General features: G+C 40.3%; 1 protein-coding gene across 2 annotated transcripts in view; it reads right to left on the bottom strand.

The window, feature by feature from the left end:
* Positions 1 to 251: 251 nt before the first annotated feature.
* slc35a3 (solute carrier family 35 member A3) overlaps positions 252 to 24,134 on the bottom strand; it is a 31,643-nt gene continuing 7,760 nt past the window's right edge. For both annotated transcript variants that reach the window (XM_033027945.1, XM_033027944.1), the window contains exons 2-8: positions 22,456 to 22,660; positions 21,850 to 22,004; positions 20,784 to 20,906; positions 13,875 to 14,046; positions 9,618 to 9,736; positions 6,128 to 6,261; positions 252 to 2,016 (exon numbers count right to left, since the gene is read on the bottom strand). In XM_033027945.1, coding sequence (XP_032883836.1) covers positions 1,926 to 2,016; positions 6,128 to 6,261; positions 9,618 to 9,736; positions 13,875 to 14,046; positions 20,784 to 20,906; positions 21,850 to 22,004; positions 22,456 to 22,642 — 981 coding nt within the window. In that variant the 5' untranslated portion in view covers positions 22,643 to 22,660 and the 3' untranslated portion in view covers positions 252 to 1,925. The remainder of the gene's footprint in view (positions 2,017 to 6,127; positions 6,262 to 9,617; positions 9,737 to 13,874; positions 14,047 to 20,783; positions 20,907 to 21,849; positions 22,005 to 22,455; positions 22,661 to 24,134) is intronic.

Below are 24,134 nucleotides of genomic sequence, written 5' to 3' on the forward strand. Positions count from 1 at the left end.
TCGACGGAAAAAAATCCTCCGCACTCATACGGCGGATGTGGCCAAAAATGACGGTCGTAGGCGGCGGCGTTCTCTCGGAAATCGCAGAACAGTTGGCCAAAAGCGGTCAAGATCAGAGATTCAGTAATATAGATGATTGATCTCAGTGCTCAATTTCGGGCAATCACCACTATAAAAAGTGCATGATTTTGAAGAGGTGAAAACCAAATGAAGGAGAATTTTAGTACCGTTCAAAAATAAGACCAATAAGGTTAAAGTAATCGCTGTATTAATTATTGACAAAGTACAAATTTCATTGAAAAATCTGGAAACATAACCAAGAAGCATTAAATTTAAATCCGATAATTTTTTTCTAGCTTTACGCATCTTTACTCATCACATTAATTATGTGAAACACCATATTTAATTTCTTAACCGCTTGTAATGAAAGCATTTCTCCTTTCTAGACCCAAAAAAATCTCAATTTTTGATAAGACAATTCTGAAAAATGTTATAATTTGCATTATGTAATAACATTTGAACAATGACGTCTTAGTTGTGGTGGTGGTGGGGCACTGGGTGTTCCAGAAAAGTTTACTTCAACAAAATCCCTTTACACGTAATCTTCAACCTACAAACAACGAAAAGCAATGAAAAGCAGATGCTGGAAATCTGATTTAAAAACAGAAAATGCTGGAGAAAAATCAACATGTCAAGAGGCATCTGTGGAAAGAGTTAACATTTCAGGTCAAAGATTTGAGGGCCAAATGATTGTTGTCCTCGAATATCCCTACTGAAATCCAACGTATCTGAATGAAATCCCAAGTGCAATTCTTCGTCCCCTATTAAAATACATTAATCAAAGTCAAATATAATCCTTGCAATAGATAAATAAATTTTACATACAAAACACGAGACCAAACTAATACCAAGAAGAAAATCAATGCCATGTAAAGTATATAGTTTAAAGATTCCAGTTTTTTTTATAATATCAAAGAGCACTTGTTGGTGCCATTGCCTACTCAAAGTTGTCATCACACTTAATCAAGAAGTACTGGTCATTTCATAGCAAAAGATCACTGAAATTTTAAGGGTAAGATTCAACATTGTTTTTCTCCTTCACAACATTTAGATAGATTAACCATTTTCTGGTAGATACCATTATACAGACAAAATAAATTATTGTATCCACAACCATAAAACAATTTAAGACAATGCAATACTTATATACCTTATGATGATTAAATAAATCAATTTTGATTTATCATCCCACTTCTGGTATTTTTAAACAATGCCTTTGGGATTAGATTTTGTTTTTGGTCCATTTAAATCTCCCATAACAGAAATATGTTCAGCAGCAGAGATGGCCACGTTGCTTTAATTGAGAGATTGTAAAGGAAAACTCAGCTTGCTTGGGATTGTCTTCACCCAATTTATAATGGAATTGTAGATATTTAAAAGGTTTTAGTCTAAATTACTGTAGCTACGTGAATGCCAGATTATTGGACACCTATCCCATATGTACATATATTTTTAAAAGTTGTCTTATTTTAAATAATGATTCAAACAATCGCCTTCAATTTACTTTAAAACAGGTTGTCAAAAACATCCCCAATCACCAGCACACCTCTAATTAATAACCTTGATTGCACATTTCAGAGATTTATTACTGCCACCGAGTCCAAGTGTGATCTCTTTAGCTACTTATGTGTTTACTATGTAATGCTTTGTATTTAACCATCGATATTTCAAAAGTTGATAGGGCCATTCATTATTCTACTCATTCATTATTTCCCACTTTTGTCCATTTAGTTATAATGGCCAGCAATTGACTTCATGCCAACTCCGAAAACACATGTAGGATAGCTAAGTGCTTCAAGTGCTAGCGTTTATAGACACTTGAGCAAGTTTTATACACGCAAATGAAGCTTTCTGCTGTCTCTGTATCATGCTCTGCTTAGATCTGTGGTATCCTTGGGTTCATATCCATACAGAAACGTTGCAACTATCACCAAGAAGGTCCCGAAGAAAAAGACGCTAAAACAGAAAAACAGAAATAAGTTTTCTGTTAAAAAGCAGCTTTCAATTGACAAACCTACAGCATATCAAATTAACAATGTAACAAATCAATTTAGACAAATTAATAATGGAAATTTACAATGCATTTCCTATTAATTAAATAATTAAATTTCATTATGAGATTTTGAATTGGGATCAGGAGATATTTTTCCATCGTTCGTTGCATTTAACTTCTACGTGTAGGACAAATTTCTCACCAATTTAAATCTCCCTTCAATATAGTCCATTTCAGAAATCAAGTTGCACCTAGAAATCGGATTTGAAATTTGAAGGAAAAAAATGTGGAATCAATATGTGGGACTCTGAAGGTTCTGGAAGTGGCTCTTTAAGGCATCAAAATTATTTGTAATTAAAAAATTCTTATTAAATAATTTCTTTGTTTTAGTGGGGACTGTCCCAGTATCTCATGTCTCTCTTGCTTTAGAATAATTCCCATTGCCAGCATAGTTTTGTTGAACATAAGCAAAACATTTTGTTTTGCTTTAATCTACATTGTGCACTTGTGGGCTGGGTGGGAAATGCAAATGAAAGGATCCAACAAATTCTTTGAATGGAGTAAATATCTTGACCATTTCTAACACAAATTCTATTGGCTCTTTTGTGGCTTAAACTGTCTATACATAAGTGAAGTAGGCATTTAAACCCCAATACTCTCTAGTTTTCTTTTTAATTAAATAAATCCCCATAAAGGACAGAAAATGTTGGAGTAACTCAGCAAGCAGATAGCATCTCTGGAGAACATGGATATGTAATGTTTCAGATCTCAACCTGAAACGTCATCTGTCATGTTCTCCAGAGATGCTGCCAACCTGCTGAGTTACTCCAGCACTATGTGTCCTTTTGTGTATTAATCAGCATCTACAATTGTTTCTACAAATAAATCCCCATGCCTGATTTATTTTTCTGAAAATGTATCCAATTCAAATTCTATCTGCAGTTTGTCGAGCTTTTAGATGGCTATAAGTACCTAATTTCAACCATAGAAATCTTTGAAGGAATGTTTTGGACTGAAAATGTAATTGAGTACCTTGGTGTTGAATTTCTCTTCATTTTTGAAAATTATATCAACATAAAACAGGAAAAATTGAGCAAAATGGTGAAAAAGATCAGGTAGTTTTCAACTACAAGTGAGCTACATCCAAAAAAAATCACCTGGTTTGCTAACACTCAAAAAAACTGAATTCATTTTCTAAAGTGCACAGAACCGTTCTCAATGTTAATTCAAATCAAAAATACTTGCCGGCAACTTCTACATTATGGCCATTTGGGCAATAAAAATTCACCCTTATGAAAGATCCAAATCGCTATCCAAAAATTTGAGATAAGGAATAAAATTTGCTCTTAGAGGATTAATCGGTGGCAAAAAAATTAAAACCCCCCTAAAATTGGAATATATTCCATTATTGGGAAGCAATAAGATTTGGCCATGAGATTTACACATTTTTGGGTGAGCAGTCACAACTGAGCTCCCCCTCTTCCATGCTTGCTCCAATTCAAGGACACGTGAACAGATATCTCAGAGTGCAGTGCTACCATGCTCTTCATCTCCGATGAATTTGCTCCGACAAGCAGTATTGTGAAGCGATACAGTAGCCAAGGCCAGGTCTTGATCGGGCTCCTTAAAGTATTCCCTCAGACTTTGCTGTACTTCTAAAAGTCAATGTACTTCAACCTATTGCTCCCTGAACTCCATCTGCACCACCTTTCCTCAATGAACCCTGATCCTTGAATCCCATCTTTTTCCCCTGATATCCCCATTTCCTAAACACTTTCCTAATCCACAAGTCTTAGTGCATCAGCTCAGTTTGTTGTAACATGTACTGAGGTACACCCTGAGGTACATGTTTCTACAAAAGCTTCTGGTCAGAGAAATTGATTGGCAGATGAAGAGCACATTCTGAAAAGTCTGTTTGTAAGTCCACCGACTGGAGAGGGTGCGGCAAAGCCACTTAGCTGTGACTACCCACCCAAAGTACATTGTGATGTCATATCCAAAACTTATTGCCTTATAGTACTGAGTGAATAAAAATAAAAATTGATAAATGTGTGTTTCTTTAGCACAAGACATCCATTCCCAAGTCTAATGTTGGCCTCAGATGTTAAATATCAGTGATGTGTCACTTTGCCATTGTCGACAAATGTCTTAATTTAAGGGCAGCACAGTGGCACAGAGATGCTGCCCAGGTTCGATCCTGACTACGGGTGCTGTTTCTACGGAGTTTCTACATTTTCCCTGTGACTGTGTGGGTTTTCTCCAGGTGCTCTGGTTTCCTCCCACACTCCAAAGGGGTACAGTTGGTTAATTGTCCCTGGTGTGTAGGATAGTGTTAATGTACGGGGTGATAGCTGGTCAGCATGGACTCGGTAGGTCGATAGGCCCGTTTCAGTGCTGTAAATCTAAAGTCTAAAGTAAAAAGAGGGAAAGCATTTTGCAGGAAAGCCTCTGGTTTATGTGTTTATGTGTTACATAAAAAGGTGATAGTACAGTTTTCTACAAACACAACCTCTGTAACAGGGGGATTTACCTGTACTAAGAAACTTATTTGTGAAACATTAATTAAACCACTACATGGTTTGATATGTCTTTCTTTTCTTTACAGTAATTGTATATGATGGAGAAGGAACAGACACCATTATTGAAAATGCTTATTTTGACAATAAACCTATTTGCTGGTCTTAATAGTTCCAATTTTGTTTTACACCCAGGAATATTTGAATGAAATGTGATATTTTAATGTAATGTTCCCTGATTATACTGGCTTCATTGTTGTACTGATAATGCTAGGAATTTTAGTGGAGCTTGAAGCGGAACTTAATCATTGTGTTTCGGGTTCAATTTCCTAAATGTAACCAAATCAAACACTTGAGTAATTTCTTGCATCTTTCAACGGTGCACTGTACAGCTTTATATCTCTTTATGTGGTTTGTTTCAGCCATGCAGGATACCTTTATAAACTGAATTACAATTGGTAGATATTTAAAAAAAATCTAAACTTTTCAATGTAGTCGTATTGCAGGTTATCTGAAAAGCTGCAAAATCTGACCAGTGACTTCTTCAACATAGACTCAGCGTGGGATCAGGTTAATTAATGCCGGACAAATGGATCTTAACACTGCATTTGACTTAAAACTTTAAAAACTATATAAAATGCAAGTTAACCAGTTAACTCAGACTGCTTCGATTTGCCTGAAGGCAACTGGCTGTGAATCAACTGTGCTGTCCTGAATACAGTAATTGTGAGTAAGGAATACAGTTCCCATTTGTAATTTGCGCATTAATTAAAAAGCCACTAACCTATAAAAGTGCTCTCTCCTTGGCTGGCAGACCACAGCTGCAGTATGCACCATATAAATGACACCTAGTCCAGGATTCCACTCCCTACATTCCTTGATATTACCTTGTAAACCATCAACCATTGTTGGTTTTGCAAAATGGGGTTGGGGATGGGGGGGGGGGGGGGGGGGGGGGGGGGCAGGGAAACCAGAAGAACGCTGCAAGTTCCTGTCCAAAGCACGCATTGTCCTCAAATGGAAATATGTTTCTTTATCATAGTTACATTAACATTCCACAAGCCCTTGCCTTACTGCCTTACTGCACTGAGGACTGCAGCAATCAAGCCTTCAGTTTGCCAACAATGCCAACATCCTAAGCATGAATAAAAAGTATTTTGAGGTTGGCAGGTCACCTTGTTGTGTTGGCTCATGTTAGTTACATTAGTCTATAGGATAAAATTGCTCTAAAAACATTGGTATAAAATCTTTACAATTAGATTGATATGTGCACAACTCAGGATACTTCTAATAAAAATTTAAAAAAAAATTATAATTAACAAATATGATGGAAAATTGAGAGCAACTTCAAATATCGATCTTTGTAGTACCTCGGAAATAATATGCAGCTTTATCAAAGACTTAAACACAACTAAGTGGCACAAAGCATACTTTAAAATCAATACAGAATGTTACATTGAAATTTATATAAGTTATATGTTTTCTTTAAAATTGAAAAGTAAATGGATAAAAATGCCACACGAAATAGAAAATATATTGTTTCCTTTTTTCTCAGTACCTGGTGGGCACAAAGTCTTGTAACCAAAAGAAAGATATCAATGTTGAAAGAATAATGGATAACGATGTAGCAAATCCTTTCAAGATGTTGTCTGCATATTTGATGACCGCTGCAATTACTAGACCACCAAGAGCCTGATCAAAAAGTATAAAGAAATATTGAAGAGAGAAACATGAAAAAATAATTGTATTTTTAGGAATTACAGCAATCCTTGTTAAGCAAGTAACTTAATAAAATGAATTACTTTGAAATTACTCCGTTTGAAGAAGGGTACCGACCCGAAACAACACCCAGATGCTGCTTGATCTGCTGAGTTACTCCACCATTGTGTCTATTTTTGCTATAAACTAGCATCTGCAGTTCCTTTTTATTGAAAGTAAATTACTCTCTCAATAAGCTCCAGCATCACTACGAAACGCAAATAAATGAAAGCACGAAAGTAACATGTTCTAGCAACTCCATAATACCAGCAATTAATTTTCTTGAATCCAAATTTATTTGCAGTATGCAGCAAAACCTGTCCTTAAATGCCAGTTACCAGAGAACACTGGCTCTGTTATATACTTTAACACTGCAGCAATTTTCAGAATTAGGCTGCTCCGAGGGGCCTCATAACATTCCAGGAGCTTAAATGAATACAGCTTTCAGGGTAACTCACAGCCTCTTCTTGAACTGATGGCACTGTGGTAGCTGAAATGTAGGTTTCTGAGACAGAATGGAAGCAGGTCACTGGCAATGCAATGAATTTCTACGGGGCAGGTTTTGTTTCAAGACTGAGTGAAGGATGCCTAATTTGGCCTTGTGTAATATAATGGACAGTGTGCTCGCTGCAAGTAATGCAGGTCCCCTTCCTTCCTGCGCTCGGAGACATTTGGGGTCTTCGAGGCCCATGAGAAACTGGTAGTTCATTGGGTTATGCAACACAGAAGTAGGCTCTTTGGCCCACCTTGTACATGGCGAACATGTTGGCATTCCGCACTAGATCCATTTGTCTGCATTTATAGACCCCATATCCCTCTAAACCCATAGTCCACATATCCATTAAAAAATCTTTGGGAAGCAGTAATTGTATCTGTTTCTATGGCTTTTTCTGGCAGAAAATTCAATTTATGGAATGAGTGGGGGGAAAAAATCACTTAATTCTCTCTTGAATCTCTCACCTCAGCCTATGCTCTCTAGTTTCTGAATTCTCTACACTGAGAAAAAGACTTTATCCATGCCCCTCATGATTTTGTGCTTTAATAACTCCACTCTCAAGCCTCCTAAGCTCCAATGAAAAAAGTCCCAGCCTATCCAGATTCTCCCTAGAATTCAAGCCTGCAAATCCAGGTAACATCCCAATGAATCTTTTCTGCACCCTTTCCAACTTAATGGCATCCTTCCTATAGCTTGCCGACTAGAACTGCACACATGAATCCAAGTGTGGTCTCACTGACGACTTGTACAGTTGCATCATGATGTCCCAACTTTTGTACTCAATACTCTTCCCAATGAAGGCAAGTGTTCCAAATGCCCTCTTCACCAATCTATCCACCTGATGTACTACTTTAAGGGAACCATGTACCTGCACTCCTAGATCTTTCTGGTCTACAATACTCCCCAGGGCTCGACCATTTATTGTGCAAGTCCTGCCCAGGTTTTACATAGCAAAGTGTAATTCCTCACACTGGTCAGAGATAAATTCCATTTGCCATTCCTTTACCCACATTCCCAACTGGTTTAGACTCTGTTGTAAACTTATATATCCTTCTTCACTGGCCCACTAAATTTACCACCAATTTGGTGTAATCGACAATTTTATTAAAATTATTAACTACAATGTTATCTACATTAACAATTTGGTAACAGGCAACAGTGAATCCAGCATCAAATCCTGCTGCACACCGTTGGCCTCGGGCCTCTAATCTGAAAAATAACCCTCCAAAGCTACCAGTAGACTCCTTCTTACAAGACGGTTGTCTAGCTCTCCTTGGATTCCATGTGATCTAACCTTCCAGACTAGCAACCCATGGTAGCAGACCTTGTAAAAGGCCTTGCTAAAGCTCACGTAGACAATGCCCACTGCCCTGCCCTCCATCAATCATCTTAGTGACCGCTTAAAAAAAGGTTAGATTCATGAGACACAATTTTCCACGTTCAATGCCATACTGACTATCAGTCCTTGCCTAGCCAAATGCTGGCGTATCCTATCCCTCAGAATGCTCTCCAATAGTTTTTCCACAACTGACTACAAGCCGGTGAGTCAATGCAAATATCTGCAAGAGCCTCTGTAATTTCCTCCCTAGCTTCATACGAGGTCCAAGGATGCACTTGGTCATGCCCTGTTGATTTAGCCACCTTCATGTGTTTTAAATCTCCCAATACCTCCTTTTTGGTAATTCATAAATGATCCAAGACATCATAACTCCTATGGCTCAATTCCTTCATTTCCATATTCTTCTCCTCATAAAAACTGGTGAGAAATATTAATTAAATATCTCCCTCGTGTCTCGTGGCTATACACAAAAACAACCATGATGATCTTTCAGGAGACCTTTTCTTTCCCTTGCAACCCTTTTACTCATAATATACCCGTAACAATTGAGGATTTTCTTTATCTTGCCTTCCAGGTCAATTCCTGCCTTCTTTTAGTTCTGATTGTCTTCTTAAGTTTACACCTACACTTCTTGTACTTAAAGGAGTTTGCTTGATCCAGATTTCCTAAATATGATGTGCACTTCCTTTTTCTTGACTAGAGCCTTAACATCCCTTGTCAACCAGGGTTCCCTAAACTTGCCAGCCTTGTCCTTCACTCTGACAGGAACATGCTGCCCCTTTACTCTTGCCATCTCACTGTTGAAAGCCTCACACTTGCCCGCCGTTCACTTACCTGCAAGCAGACTCTCCCAATCAACCGTTACAAGTTCCCGCTTAATGCCTCTAAAATTGATCTTGCAAATGTTTAGGACCAGAACTTGTGGGTCTGTCCTACCCTTCTCCATAGTTACATTAAAACAAATGGAATTATTTTCACTGATCCCAAACTGCTCCCCAAATGACACTTCTTACAAGGCCCAAATTCATTGTCAAGAAGCACTAATTAAATAAAGAAGAAATAGCACTGAATGGCAAGGCTCCTCCACACGGTAGAAATTGGTTTACTTCTCCTGTATCCCTATGCTTAGATTTGTACTACAAAAATCAAATGCAATTAAGTTTAATTCGCTCCATGTTTATTAACCATCATATCCACTGAAGAGCGGAACCAAGAAGGTGCATGTGCATGCATTGGTGCTCTGGGTAACAATTGAGGGAGGGATGGTAACTGGATTGGTATTGGTATTGGATACCGAGGCAAAACATTATTGCAATTGTTCCATATTAAACGTAGGAGAAACCAAAATATAGTGCCTACCTTTGAAATACGGGTCCATGGCACACCAAGCTATCACGGCATTATATAAATATTGAAAACGTTGTAGATTTTTACATTCCCATCTTTACTTCCTACCTGCAGAATAACAACGATCCAAGTGAATTTGTTGTAGCCTTGGAAAACTCCGTGATCTGCTACTCGCTGCCCATCATATACATATACACCCATCATTCCAAAAACGCTTCCAAACAAACCTGGAGAGAAAATTTCTGCTTAGTTACGTTTCTGCTGTTATTTAAGACTTCTAGTATTTTTATATTTTTTCCCCTGATTTTACATAGGATATAAAACAGCACAGTAAAATAACTTTTGAATTTGAAATCATTCAATAGTGATCAAGATTCAAGAATAACTTCTTCCCAACAACCATCAGACTCTTGAACGCTACACAACACTGACTGATGAACTATGGACTATCTCGGGTTGCACTACAGACTTCAGGCATTTTTTTTACACAGGTTTTGGGATTATTAATTTATTGTAATTGTTTTGTTTGTAATATATTATCTACGTGCACTGTGTTCCAGATCTGAAAAATTGCTGCAGGTAAAAATGTCATTGTTCTGCTATCGTGGAAATGACAATTGAATACTCTTGACTTGACTTGAAATTTGAAAGCTTACATCAATTAAAAACTTGATGAAAGATCAACATACTGTATTAAAAAAGAATATCCAACTTTGTAAAATGTATAAACTAGAATATTACATAGGATGCAGGATATGGAAATACGCCATCCATTCCAACCAGTCCACACTGGCTTTTTGTCCCATCCATGCATCCACGTTTTTCTTAATCTAAATCTCTCAGAATAAATGTCCAAACCCTTCCTTCTCCGATTGTCTAGCTTCATCTGTTCACTTAAACAATTTCCCAGTGGTAACACGCTGATAATTCACACCACTCTTCGAGAAGGTTCTTCCAATTTCCACTGGAATTCTCATTAGATTGAAATAGAACATAGCACAGTACAGCTATGTTCTGTACAAGGACAGGGCCTTTGGCCCATAATGTTTGTGCTGAACATGATGACAAGACCATCAGTTATCTACCTACACACGACCCATCCCCTTCCATATCCATATGCCTCTCCAAAAGTCTTTTAAATCCCAGTTTTAAATGTACGTTTCATCAAGGATACCTGTCACCCTGGCCATTTCCTTTACTCCCTTCTACCTTCTGGGTGAAGATACAGGAGCTTGAAAGCTCAAATGTCCAGGCTTAAGAATGGCATCTTCCCCATTGCTATCAGACTCCAGAACAAATCACCTCTTTCACACACCTTCTCCAGAGATGCTGCCAGGTACTTTTGCTCTTAACTCTCCCTCATTCAGTTATTTCGATATTGTACACCCTTTTTGTGCTACTTTTATTTGCACTACAATCTGGCACCATTCTGATATTTTTGCACTCATCTTGTATTTATCATTATTGAACACTATATACACTGAGCTGTGTGTGAACAGGAATTTCATTGCACCCTGGTGTATATGCTAATCAACGGGCAGGAGGAGGAATACAGGAACTTGACCAGTTCCTTTTGTGCCTGGAGTGAAGAGAACGGTCTCATCCTGAACACAACTAAGACTAAAGAGATGGTGGTTAACTTTGGCAGGTCCAAGCTCCCCCTTCAGCCGGTCAACGCTGCAGGGGCTGACATTGAGGTGGTGCAGACATATAAATACCTTGGAGTGCACCTTGATAACAAACTGGACTGGTCTGTCAACTCTGACTCCCTCTACAAAAAAGGCCAGAGCAGACTCTTTTTCCTCAGAAGGCTCAAATCCTTCAATGTGTGTAATGATATGCTGCACATGTTTTACAGCACTGTGGTTGCAAGTGTTATTTTCTACGCTGTTGTCTGCTGGGGCAACAGCATTAGTGCAAAAAACAACAAGAAGCTGGTCAAACTGGTTAAACGAGCTAGCTCAGTGCTGGAGGGGAGAGTAGACTCTGGAATGGATGTGCTTGAGAGGCGTATGAGGCACAAGGTGCAAGTCATCCTGACAAACCCCGAGCATCCCCTCCATGTAATTCTGGAGAGTCAAAAGAGCACTCGGAACAACAACCGGCTCCTCTCCCTGCCCTGTAGAACAGAGCGGTTCAGGAGATCCTTCACCCCTGCAGCCATTAGATTTTATAATTCGGACCGCTAGGCTGTAGGGGGATGCATTTTGCAATTTTTAATTTTTAATTGTTAATTATTGGTCTTTTTAAGTATTTATTGCTCTCAGGTAGTGTCCACATTGTATTCTATGTATTTTCTGTCTGCGTTCGTTTTGAATCTGTGGGTTTGTTGGTTGGGGGCTTCTGGACATCTGAATTTCCCTGAGGGGATCAATAAAGTATTTATTATTATTATTTATTAATAACCTAATCTCTCTGATGCGTTGTATGTGCATTGCCACATAGCCAGTACTTGCATGTGTGTATATTTCAGTACTATATCCATTTAAAAAAAATAACAAACCATTTTGCAACCTTTTCTGCAGCAAAGTGAGGGAAGTGTTAATATCATAGCTTAACTTACTGATTTCTATTAAAAGCGATGAGCCAATTTTTATTAATTTAATTGCTAAAAGGTGGAAAATTTTGATAATTTTGAAAATTACACAGAGTACTTTGGGTGATCTGAAAAGTACTGGGTACATTTTTATCATTTCTTGTGACATGGTCTCAATTGCTTTGGCAACTATTTTATTTATTTTTGTTGGTAGTAGAAGAATGAGTCTATTCATAATCAAGATGTTCAGCTACTTGGACTACCACCAACTATGAATGTCTCATTGCACTAAAATATTTGGAAGCAAATCTTATATCACAGAATTTTTATTCTGGTGGTTTTCTTTTAAACAGTGGATTCATCTTCTTTTGAATCTTTTGTTGGTTTGTGAATGTTCATTCCAAAATTAACAGAGTTGGTTATCAAGCATATTTTTTTTAAGCATGCTGTGCTCAAATTGGCTACTTTTTTTTTCTGTATTACAACTGTGGATTTACTTCAAAAATGACCTTGTTACCAATAATATTTTTTGTAGCAGAGATTAAAATGGGATACATGACAAGTCTAAAATTTGTTTGGTTACTTTTCACTTTACAGAGGAACGCTTCAGATTTTTACACACTAAATTGGCATGACCTATTATCCAGATTGTGACATTACATTTTTGCTGCTAGGGTGTAGTTGAATATCAACAAAATATGTCACACACTTGCCCTACCCCTAATTCCTCCAAATAAACTTGTTAGTCAGTCTATCATGGAGTTAAGTGGGGAACCCATTTCCAAACAATCCTTGTGTAATGTGCCTGAACAAACTTCATCATGAAAAAGTTTTATCATTTGTCAAATCCTTCTTGTTTTCTTGAATGAATTGAACAGTCTTAGTGCGACCCAACATTACAAACATGTAATAAATAACAGAATCATATTACTAGCTTTTGGCTAAGATGACCAATTTTATAACTTTGCACCTCCAAGTTCAACTTCACTACATTAAAGGAGTATGTCACCTATGACGTATATTTTATCTTTTTTGATTAGTCATGTTTTAGGGTCCTTAATGTACTGTAAAAGGTCATTGCATCAGTACTAGCTCTCCAGATGAGCTATCCCATCAATGCCCTAGAAAATGTGCAATTATTTAATCTACAGTCCCCTAGAAAATGTGCAGGGGCGCTCTCTGTACAGAGTTTGTACATCATCCCCATGACATGCGTGGGTTTTCTCCAGTTTTACCCCCACATTCCAAGACGTACAGCTTTTGCAGGTTAATTGGCTTCAGTAATGTTGTAAATTGTGTGTGTACGATAGTGTTGGTGTGCGGGGATTGCTGGTTGGCGAGGACTTGGTGGGCCGAAGGGCCTGTTTCCTTGCTGTATCTCTACACTAAACTAAAAAAAAATCCCAAAGTTTTATCTTGATGATTGTTAGTTTACATCTGTTATCTCTTTAGAGCATCAAAATGGTAGCTATCATGTGCTCTGTATATCCAAATATCAAAGGAGGGATAGCAGACAGAGGGGAGGTGCATATCCATAGGAACAACATCACACTGATTAAATACAGCCTGGGGTTTAGTTTTAGGACCAGGATGCAATTCTACTCGGTGCATTTTCTCTACAGAGCAAAAAAATATTTAATTGATAGTAAATAGACAGGCACCAATGTTCACCTTCACGAAGGCATGACAAACACCACTGACAGAACCAGTCTGCTATTTAGATGATCGTGCATTGATATATCGGGAACATCCTCTAATGGCACAATTATCACTTAACATTTCATAATTGGAATTACCAGTGAGAATATAATAAGAATAATTTTACTCACCTAATTGAATGTTTCTAATCCAAACTGATTGTTTTGTCCCTTTCAAGATTTTCTCAAAGTAAACTCCTGCAAACCCACTGGAAAAACAAGCACTGAGCACCGCTATCAAGCCTATAAATTGAGAACCTGCAGATATCTCTTTTTTCAGATCCTCTGGCGTGTCCGTTGGCCACTAAAACAAAATAGGCATTTTTAAGCATGTTAATGTAATTCAGTATTGTTAAAAGATGATTATGCCCAAATATATAATACAGCAAATAAGATTTTAAAAAGTTGAGCCTGGTTCTGCTGCACTATAGCACAATATAGTAGCAGGTTCATGCCCTTATATGCAACTCAAGAATAATCAAGACGAGCACTTCCATAAAATACTTGACGAAGACTGAATGGATGTGGAATGGATTACAGCTGGTCCCCAGGTTATGGCAGGGTTCTGTTCCTGAGAATAAGTCATGACACAAACCACTTGCAAGTTGAAAATGTGGGCATGATCCAAATTCCCACATGGCAGAAGATGCCTGCAGCAGCTAGCAAATCAATACTGTTGGTCTTCTAAATACTCACTCATGTACACAGGCTGTACGTAAAGCAGGCGCTCGTTAGATACGAGGACCAGTAGTTGGGGCGCCAGCAATGGCTGCCTCGCCAACAGTCTGTCTGCCCATCCCTTCTCTGTTGTTTTAGAGTATGTGTTAAATGTATGTTTTAGTGTTCGTTAGCTTGTTTTACGTGGGGGGTGGGGGGTTGGTGGAAACGTTTTTTTAATCTCTTACCTCGACGGAGATGTGATTTTTTCCTGTATCGTATCTCCGTCCACACTGCCGCCTAACATTGTTGAGCTGGCGATCCCTTTGCCAGGGATCGACCTCTGAGCTCCAACCGCGGGAGCCTGCGGACTTAACATCGTGGAGCTCGCGGTCCTTGGTTAGAGACCGACTTCGGGAGCTCCACACCGCAGGAGCTTCGACCGCCTCGAAGCGGGAGCTTCGATCGCCCCTACTGCGGATGGTTCGACTGCCCCGACCACGGGAGAAAAATGAGGGAAGAAGATTAGACTATATTGCCTTCCATCACAGTGAGGAATGTGGGGAACCGCTGCTGTGGATGTTTATGCTAACTTTTATGTAGTTGTTGTTGCTTTTTTTTAATATGGCTGTATGGTAATACGAATGTCACTGTACCTTAATTGGTACACATGACAATAAAAGACCTGTGAAACTTTATAAATGTTAAAGAATGATAAGGAGCTAATTAATGTTCTCATATCCTAAACAATCTTTTTGCCTCAAGCTTGTTTTTGCTGCATTTGGTTAGTCATGCTTCTGTTTAAAGAATTTTCCTGTTAATATAAATCTTCACATTTTGTTACCACAGTGATCATGCGACATATTTTAGTTGTAAACTCAGTTGGGAGATCCTGAGACAAGGAAGCAAATTCTTTACATATTGGACTGCTTAAAAATTACAGTTGGAATCAGATATTACAAAAATATACTTATAGTTACACATTTACATCCTGACCCGAGAAGAAAAAAGACTAAGCTCCACAAATGACGGAGTACGTGCAGAAGGAAAAGATTGTATTTTAAAATACCAGATTCGGGTAACTTACACTCAAGGCTCTGCAAGACAATAAAAATAAAAAAAATCTTTTTAAAACATTTTTTTTAAAAAAGAGTCCTGTAATTAGGACAAATATTTGTTTAGAAATCAGAAAGTGGTCTGTAGAGCTAATCAAATGTTTATGATCTTTCACGAGCACCAACTGAATAAAAATATTTAAACAATTTTGAGAATTCTAGTGTGTAAGAAGGAACTGCGGATGCTGGTTTAAACCAAAGATAGACAGAAAAAGCTGGAGTAACTCAACGGGACATGCAGGATCTCTGGGGAGAAGGAATGGACGACGTTTCGGGTCGAGACCCTTCTTCAATCATAATGCTCTATCCACCAATTCCACTGCACACTCAAAGGAATGTACAAGAAGGATACAATCAGATTCCATAGCAATTTTCAAAGAGCAATGGTTTGGGAACAGCAATAAAGGTTGTACTATCTAACAGTTCTTTAAAGAGCTGACAGAGACACAAGTGGTTTAATAATTCTAATTTTAAACTAAACAATGGTAACAATACAGCCATGTTTGATGATATTCAGCAATTTGCAGGGTTTTTGAAGATTTCCACTCAACTATTCCAAATTATTATTGGACCTGCTCTTATTCCCTCTTTTCACCAGAACAAGGATTCGGATCACCTTGTCCTTACTTTCCAGACCATTGAACACGTTAGAAAAAAATGGAGCGGAAGATCAGTGCCCGTGAACAGGCTGTGAGCTCACCTTCCTTGCCCTCGGAAACACTCAAAGATTTGTGATCAGCTACGGGAAGCAGGCCCTGGACACATGGAAGCAGGAGGCGCGAAGTGGAAAGTCTAAAGGGCCTGTCCCACGTGCATGCGGCAGGTGCGACGTAACGTGGTCGCTTTAGCCGTACGGCCTCGTGGGGCCGGTCCCACTTCGATCGCCGGAGCCGTATGGAGTTGGTCCCGACATCGCCGAAAAACTGACACTGTCCAAAAATTCCGCGCTGCAACAGCCTGCTGGCCCGCAGCCGCATTGATGCCGTACGCACCGCCTCGACGGGCGTGTGCAGCGTCTCGACGCCGTACGCAGCGTCTTGACGCCGGACGTCACGCGCGAACTTCCTGCGGACTTCGCTCGAACTTCACGTCAAATTGTACATGATCACTCGACCTCTGCGCGGCCCCCGCTTCCGGTTTGGTCGTGCTTGCCGCATGCAGTCGCATGCTCGTGGGACAGGCCCTTTAGTGTTGGTGCTGGAGGCTCTAGAGCAGACAGGGGATTGCAATGATCAAATGCCATTGGAGGTCCCACAGAAGATGAAGTGCAGATTGGGCATGGGCTGCAGCATGGCCTGTCTCAACATTGTTTAGGGTCCGGCCCACCACAATGGTGTAATCTGCAAACTTGTAGATGGAGTTGCAGCAGAATTTGGCTGCACATTCGTGACTATATACAAAATGAGAACGAATCAATGTAGGGCAGCAGTACTGAGAATTATTGTGGAGAATGCAATGTCACCTATCCTCACTGATTGTAGTCTATGGGTCAGAAGGTCGAGGATCCAGTGGCAGAGAGAGGTGCTAGCTCCTCGGCCCAGGAGTTTGAATGGAATTATGGTATTGAAGGCAGAGCTCTAACCATTAAATAGAAGACGTAAGGAATGGTAGATGCTGGAATCATGATCAACAAAAAGTGCTGGAGTAGCTCAGCGGGTCAGGCAGCACCTATGGAGGGAATGGACAGACAACGTCTGGCATCGGTTCCTTCTTTACAAAGGTGCTGTAATATTGATCATATCCCCCTCACCCTCATCTACCTATAATTTGTCAGGTTTTGTCCACCCCCACCTCTTTCAGCTTTCTTCACTCCTCCTGAAGGGTCCCAACCTGAAAAGTTGCCTATCCATTCCCTCCACAAATGCTGCCTGACCCGCTGAGTTCAGCACATTGTGCGTCAATAAATAGGATTCTGACGTAGGTGTCTTATTATCGAGATGTTCCAGGGATGAGTGTATGGTCAGGGAGATGGTGTTTGCTATGCACCTGTTGCGATGGTTAACACAATGTAGTGATTCAAGGTTGGAGATAATGTACACCATCACAAGTCTCTTGAAGCGCCTAATGATAGTGAATGTCAGAGTTACCGGAAAGCAGTCATTAATATCTTGTTTTTTTTTGGCATCAGGGTGGTAGTGGTCCTCCAGGGGACCTCAGAAAACTACAAGATATATGATAGAGAACATACCGACTGGTTCAGCAACTCAAATGCTCAAGAACAAATGAGATGACAGAGTGGTAGACACTGCCTGGTCTATCACAGATACTGATCTCCTCACCATCAAAGGGATCTATAGGAGGTGATGCCTCAAAAAGGCAGCCAATATCATCAAAAGACCCACACCACCATGGCCACACTCACATTTAGCCCCTACCACCAGGAAGAAGATGCAGGAGCCTGAAAACCATCACTACCGGATTCAAGAACAGCTTCTTAACAGCAACTATCAGGTTCCTGAACACCACATAACACTGACCTCAGCAACTACCACTTTCTGTCATTGTTCCTGAGCATTCAAATTGCTGAACCGGATGGTGATGCAACCAGTCAGTATATACCTGTAGAAGTTTGTCGACATATCGATTCTCCTCAATCTTCTAAGGAAGTAGAGCACTGATGAGCTTTCTTTTTGATTACATCAATGTGCACAGGGATCTGAACGTATCTACAGAGATATATTCAGGAACTTGAACCAGACGATTCTGTCCACCGTCATCCTATCAATGCAGTCAGGTTTGTAAATCCTTGGCTTTCCCCTCCTGAAGTCAACAATCAGCTCCTTGGTCTTGCTGACATTGAGAGCAAGATTATTGTTCTGGCACCATTCAATCAGATTTTTAATCTCCCTCCCATTTGCTGGCTACACAGAAATGGGTATAGAGAGTGTAGGAGTTAAGAGACACGGCACATAACCTTGAAGTTCTACTGTGCTGATGGTTAGCGAGGAAGAAGTACTGTTGCCAATTAATTGCGATTGTAGTCTGCCGGTGAGAAAGTCAAAGATCCAATTGCTAAACTGAGCAGAAACAGAGTTCCCAGAATTTGATAATAAGTTTGGAAGGGATGATGGTGTTGAACATCGATGAACAGCCTGATATACATGTCTCTTATTGTCTAAGTGGTCCAGTGCAGAGTGGAGAGCCAGCGAGATTGCTGATCTATTGTGACGATAGGCAAATTATAATGGATCCAGACCTCTCAACTAAGATTGGAGATTATACCAATCTCTCATAGTACTTCATCACCACAGACATTAGCGCCATGGGTCTGTAATCATTGAAGCATGCCACCTCATCCTTCGTGGGCACCATTACTATAAAGCTTTAAAGCAAGTGGGAACTTTGGAACATAGCAATGAGAGGTGGAATATGTACCTCTACCAAGGGACATACTTGACTGTATGATAATATCTACAGAACACTTACGTCTAGAACTGGTAAGTAAAATGTACAAATCAAAGCAAAAATTCTTGTCCTAACAGCTCATTTTACTCTGGCATTTCATCAGTCTATACAATCTCACCCAAGCCCATTGAATGGGCTCGTGATCTTGATGTGCAACTTTAACTTTCTGCTCAAACAGCTACAGTGCCCTCCATAATGTTTGGGACAAAGACCCGTCATTTATTTATTTATCCGGAAGTGGCGGCGCTGCCCTGGCAGCAGCGGCTCGCCTGCAGTCCGTTTGTTTTTACTTTTTTGTGTTGTTTTTTTCCGTTTTGTCTAGTTAAGTTTTTGGTTTTTAGGTTGTGTTTATGTGGGGGGGGGGGGGGGGGGGTTGAAACGGGGCTTGCTGTCTCTCCCTTCGGGGGAATGCGACTTTATTGTCGTATCCCCCTTCTCTGCCTCCGTCTGCGCTGAAGCCTAATGGCGGAGCTGGCGACCTCGAGACTCTGGAGGCAGAGCCAGTCAGGACTTGCCCAAGGGCGGTCCGGCTCGGGGCTGGAACGGCGCTCCTGTGAGGGGCTGTGACGCTCCCGTGAGGGCGGCCTGGCGCGGGGCTGAGACTCTCCCGTGAGGGGCTGTGGCGCTCCCGTCGGAGCGGCCCAGCTCGAGGGTGGAATGGCGCTCCCGTCGGAGCGGCCCAGCTCGAGGGTGGAATGGTGCTCCCGTCGGGGCGGCCCAGCCCGAGGGTGGAATGGCGCTCCTGTTGGGGCGGCCCAGCCCGAGGGTGGAATGGCGCTCCCGTCGGAGCGGCCCAGCTCGAGGGTGGTATGGCGCTCCCGTCGGAGCGTCCCAGCTCGAGGGAGGTACGGCGCTCCCGTCGGAGCGGCCCTCACGTGAGGGCGATCCGGCTAGAGGCTGGAACGGTGCTCCGGTGGCTGGGACAGCGTTCTGGCAGCGGTGACCTGAGTCCAGGGTTCAGCCGCGGGCCAGCAGCTGCGTCCGCTGTACTGGAGGGCGGCAGCTTCGACCACCCCGGGCCGCGGTGTTTGAGCCGGCCCGTTGCGGGGTTCGGTGTGCCGCGGGACTGTTTGTACCATCGCCCGGTGGGGTATCGCCTCAGCGCAGAGGGAGAAGAGGAGGGAAGAGACTGCAGCCCTAAGATTTTTGCCTCCACCACAGTGAGGAGGTGCTTGGAGGACTCACTGTGGTGGATGTTAATTTGTGTTTATTGTTGTTTATTGTTGTATTATTGTATGTATCACTGCAGGCACGAAATTTTGTTCATCCCGTAAGGTCTGAATGACAATAAAGGTAATTCTAATTCTAATTCTAACTCTAATTCTATTTGCCTCTGTACTCCACAATTTGAGATTTGTATTAGAAAAAAAAATCACATGTGGTTAAAGTGCACATTGTCAGATTTTAATAAAGGCCATTTTTACACATTTTGGTTCAGTCTTTCCATCACATTTTTTCCAAAGGTGACGGAAAGACTGGAGGAAAGACTAGGTGCTGAGAGCTCTCTTACACCTGCATTAAGGAGGCAATTAAACACACCTGAGCGATTACAAGCATTATGGAGGGCACTGTATACACTTTTGTGTTTTGTCGTAAACTAGACCAAATAAGAGTAAGCTTGAAACTAAGGTTGCAGCTCTTCATAAAATTGGCATTTCCATACTACATATGGTTTTAGAACAAGTTCAGTAAACTTTAAATCTGCATGTCTTTTAAAATTAATATTCAAAATCTAGTGCAAAACATTAGAGAAAAATTACATCCCTTAGAACATCAATTGTTGCTAAAAATCCATGTTTCCAAATTAAAATTTTAGAATTAGTTACAAACTTTCTTCAAAACCCTTTGATCTCATTACTCATACCTGTACAAGTGCAACTCCGGCCATTAACGTCAAGAGGGAGAGCCATTGATAAACACCAAGGTTTTTTCCAAGCATAGTCACAGAAAACAAAGCTGTCGTGAGCACCTTAAGCTGGTAAGTAACCTATACGAGAGAAAAACATGTAACAGTGGATATATTTCCAGTATTTACAAATACAATCTACACTCGCATTCATTATTCAAACATTGTCTATGGCTCCACCCATATTACAATAAATAAAGCTGTATATACATGGATAATTGAATTAATTTTAATAAATCATTCTACTAATCATTCCTTAATCCCCAATTCCCTATAAAGCCTAAATAGTATCATGCTTCTTTAAAAGCTTCATTTGGGGTTGCACTGTTTTGTACAGAAAATCTACTAAAATTCTGCAGAATTCCACGATTTCTGACAACTCTTACATTTAAAAATTATCTTCTTTGTAACTTCTCATAACTGTGGCTTCTTCACCACTCAACTTCCTCCAACCATACAAACTTCATTTTTCTACATGCTTGGTTTTAAAGTACTTAATTATAGTTGCCCAAGGTCTTACCTGTAGAATTCCTTCCATAAATCTGTCTCTCGCTCATCCCTCATTCTCTCCGCCCCCTCTCTCTTTCTCTCCACCCTCCCCTTCTTTAGAGGCCATCCAGAGAATTACCTTGATTCGTTCATATTATCTTCTGTGGCGACACTAACATTTGTTTCTTTATGCTATTAATTGCCTTGTAATGGTTTACTAGTCTAAAATTATTGTACAAATACTAGATGTTGTTGCTGAATACTTTTTACAATTCCTATAAATAACACACCTTGAACGTTCCATTGCTTACCATCACTTGCTCCAATTATTTCATTTGCTTTCAATTCAAATTTGAATCGCATTAGCTAATTTGTTATAATTTATTTATTTTTGAAAGATGCATGCCCAGGGATTTTATCAAATGTCATTAAGAAAAACAATACAAAATATTTTCATTCACAAGACATGCCTTCATATACCTCCAACAGTGCACAGTGCAGGATCACAAGAGTAGAAAAGGAGCTAATATTGTACCTGATACGTTGCTGCATCTAAATTAGATAATGCTACATAAAGGAGGTTGTTCTGAAGGGTGTAGATTCCAGAAGGAATGGCAAGTTTTAATGTCTCCATTGGTTTGTTAATAATTTCATCTTGTAATACTCTATTTAATCCCTTAAGACTATAACCTAAAAGTGAGAAAACAGCACAAAATTAGTCTTGTTTATACTATGACATAGAGACACAATTATTGTTTAAACAATTTATAAAACTGAAGTTAATGATTATGGTAATGTTGAAATTCTAGCAGCAGTAAAAAGTAGTAAAACAGAAACAAAAATAATGAATTTCTATGTACTTATTAAAAGATAGTGAATGAAGTGGAGAAAGTGTTGCAAGTGAAGGGTACAGCAAAACAGTTCACGTTTCACTGCTCAACACATTTCATATGAAACTCAGCTTTTCTACTCACCGATCTCCAAAAGCTCTATATTGGGATAGGTGACACTCACCGAAAACCCGAAGGCATCCATCAAATGTACATCAGCATTTACCGATGAGATTCCATTGTTTCATCTCATGTCCAATGCTTCATGAAATACAGCAAATTTAAACAAGTATACTAAATAGTGTACGTACTAGAATCCTTATAAACTAATAGTAGACATGCTACAATCTTCATCATCTCAGCAATGACAACTGCAGTTGATGCCAGATAACGGGGTCCTTCTTCTTTGAAAGTACGTGAGTAACGCATGGTTAAAACGAGACTGGTCGTCTGAAATACTAAAATTCCCAGCGAAATGTATTTCAAATTGAACTCCATACTTTAACGCTCACTTTCCTGCAAAGTTAAAGGGAAACATTAATTCAAACTGTAATTATGTTTAACTTTGGACTTAAGAATACTTTTTAAAAGCCTTTTAAAATGTTAGATGCCTCTATTAAGAGGTCTCAAATTAGACTGGGGAGAGCAAATTCTTCAATAATGTTAGTTCGGCTAAGGAAGGGTATTTAGTCAATTACATTCCTAAATTATGTCTTCAAATTCATTGCAGGAAGAGCTAGGTGCATGGTTTGATATTTGGCCGCAGGCAGAAACAATGGGTGTGGTGGGGGTAACCGGTTTAAAAGAGAGGGAAAGGGAAGACCCATCACGACTGAGGTTCCCCGAGGTAGGTAGGAGGGAGGGGGGAGAAAGCAGTTGGACCCAGCAGAGTCAGGCCTCGTGGTGTTGGAGTCTGCAGTGGAGGCTGTGGGTCTGGTGCTGAGCCTGGAACTCAGGTGAGGCGATGGCTCCCGCCCGCTGGTTGGCGGTGGAGAGGGGAGGCGAGGCGGAGTTGCTGGTGACATTTCGCATCAATTACCTGTCATCAGGACTGGAAAAGGAAGTAAACAGGTTTTAAATTACAAACAAAGTAGATGGGTGTGGAGAATAATTATAGTGTGTATAACAGGGTGGCAACTAAGATTTGATCAGATAACAATTGCTTTCAGTACTTTCAAAAAGAGGAAATAAATGCTAGTTGATTGCGGCTTCTCTCTCTGGAGGAGTGTAAGCAAGGGAAAATTCAATTTAGGAAGGAGAGAATTAAAAAAATCAGGAACTGAAATGCAGACAACAAATGCTGCTTAAACCTGAAATTATAACTAAAAGTACTGGTATATAATAGTCAGTAGATCTGATAGATCTGGTGGCACAGCGATTGTTGCTGTCTTATGGGCCTGTCCCACTTGGGCGATTTTTCAGGCGACTATCAAGTCGTGGCAGGTCGTGGCTGAAAAAACGGCGACTGGAAAGGCGACTGTCAGAGTGGAACACACACACACATCGCATCCTTCACCAGCCAGTTATGCAGGCGGGGGACAGGGCAAGCGGGGGGAGCACTGTCTGAGTGAAATCCACACGGTGCAAAGCCAATGTGATACAGACACACACCACGATGAACAGGAAGGTTGGCGCTGTAATTAAGACAGTAAAAGCACAGTGTATGGGAAGGGTCACTTGAGTCCTTTAAAAGAGGGTGGGGGGGCCGAAGAGGGGGTGGGGAGAAGAAGTGGAGACAACTTTTAAGAAGCCAGAGATACACGGCTGTGAAGCTCGGCGGACATTAACATTACCAGTCGATTATCCTTGCTTCTGAAAACTACGGTGTAGATGGGTTATGCATGCAACCTATAATGTAGTTACCTCATCACCACTAACCACGCCCCATCATATTAGTATAACTGTAGTATCCTCCCTTTGTTCCTCCCACTAGGTTCCAGTACGCCTGAAGGCTGGATGCAGTCAGTGCTGGGACGTGTGTGCCACGTGC

This window comes from Amblyraja radiata, chromosome 10 (genome assembly GCF_010909765.2).
Source record: "Amblyraja radiata isolate CabotCenter1 chromosome 10, sAmbRad1.1.pri, whole genome shotgun sequence".
Taxonomy (NCBI): Eukaryota; Metazoa; Chordata; class Chondrichthyes; order Rajiformes; family Rajidae; genus Amblyraja; species Amblyraja radiata.